Source organism: Lactuca serriola, chromosome 5 (assembly GCF_051521515.1).
Source record: "Lactuca serriola cultivar US96UC23 chromosome 5, Lser_US96UC23_V15, whole genome shotgun sequence".
NCBI lineage: Eukaryota > Viridiplantae > Streptophyta > Magnoliopsida > Asterales > Asteraceae > Lactuca > Lactuca serriola.
The window spans coordinates 308208875-308210284 of record NC_136412.1 but is presented as its reverse complement, the minus strand read 5'-3'; the positions used below and the strand labels follow the sequence as shown (position 1 = coordinate 308210284).

Here is a 1410-nt window from a genome sequence, read left to right as displayed (position 1 = left end):
GCAAGTGCGAGCATTATGATCAACATACTTTCCGCATCGTCCATATTTTCTCGAACCCTTTTTAGCATTCACAATCGCAGTCTCTTTTTGTCCTATCATCCTTTTCTTTATCGGGCCACTACCTTTGTTTCTGATTCCTTCTGGAATTTTAACCGTTACTTTATCTCTCTTCTCAACACCAAGTACCGATCCGATGAAGGCTGTGTTCGTCATGGGTCATGCATTTCGTGTTTCTTCTTCAACATCTTTCGTCAACTCCTTTACTTTCTGTCTATATAACTTCAGCTTTTCCATATTCGAAACTAGCCGATCAACACAATAATCAACTGAAAAGTATATGTCCCGGATCATTGCTTTAAAATCTTCATTTGCATCATTTGTAGGAAACTGACACGTATTATATCCGCTTGCTGATCTCGGCACCACATCCTTTGTCCATCTTCTTGAAACATATTTTTTAGGGAAATGCTCCACACCCGACATCCTTAATACATAAAAGCAGTGTCTACATAGACACCCAGTTAATTCGAATCGTAAACACGAGCAACTAACAGTGCAATCGGATTTCATGAATGAAACCTGTCAATATTACAAAATAATAATATCAATTTTTTTAAACCAATACTAGATACAACAGACTAGATTATACATACCTCAAAATCACCAAAATGTTTTACATCTTTGTTGGTATCCTTGATGCTGAATTTAGTTATTCCATCATATTCTACTACTTTAATTGAGTAGCATGTAAGCATCGATGCCATTATCTCTGTTTGAACTTCAAAGAACACAGTTCGTGTGAATGTTTGAGCTGCCTCCTCTTCAATAAGCAATTTAGTTATAATTTTAGGATTCGTGTAACGCGAGTCATGATTGTTTTTACGTTGAAAAAAACGTTGTGCTTCCATTGCCGTTTCAAAATGACTGACATACTCAATTAAGTGCAAATCTGCATTTGTCATCAACCCGTAGAAGTAATTTTCACCTTCCGATCTTGATGTCGTTCGCATTAACCCTGATAAGTAGCAATCCTGAAAATAAGCAGGAATCCATTTATCTCGTATTGCAAACATTTCGTTAAACCAATTGTTACTATTTAAATCGTATTCATCCATTATTGATTGCCATTCTATATCAAACTCGCTTGCACTGATTCGTTCACTACTAGAAAAAGGCCTTTTACGACGCTCATTGCGCGTCGTAAAACGCTCAGACGACGCGCAAATGCATGTCAAGGAAGGCCCTGTCATAAAGAGAGACAACGCGCTTTTGCGCGTCGTCTATAGACGACGCGCATTTACGATGCGCATTTATGACGCTCATTTACGACGCGTGGTTATGACACGCATTGCGTATCAAGGAAGGCCCTGTCATAAAGGTAGACGACACGCATTTGCATGTCGTAACCTT

The 1410-nt window shown here is 38.5% G+C and overlaps 1 protein-coding gene across 1 annotated transcript; it reads right to left on the bottom strand.

Annotated features, from left to right (window-relative positions):
• Positions 1-216: 216 nt before the first annotated feature.
• LOC145050733 (protein FAR1-RELATED SEQUENCE 7-like) lies at positions 217-1115 on the bottom strand. The gene is made up of 2 exons (XM_078998936.1): positions 654-1115; positions 217-579 (listed from the first exon to the last, which is right to left on the bottom strand). Exons 1-2 carry the CDS (start codon positions 1113-1115, stop codon positions 217-219), a joined length of 825 nt encoding a protein of 274 aa, XP_078855062.1.
• Positions 1116-1410: the final 295 nt, after the last annotated feature.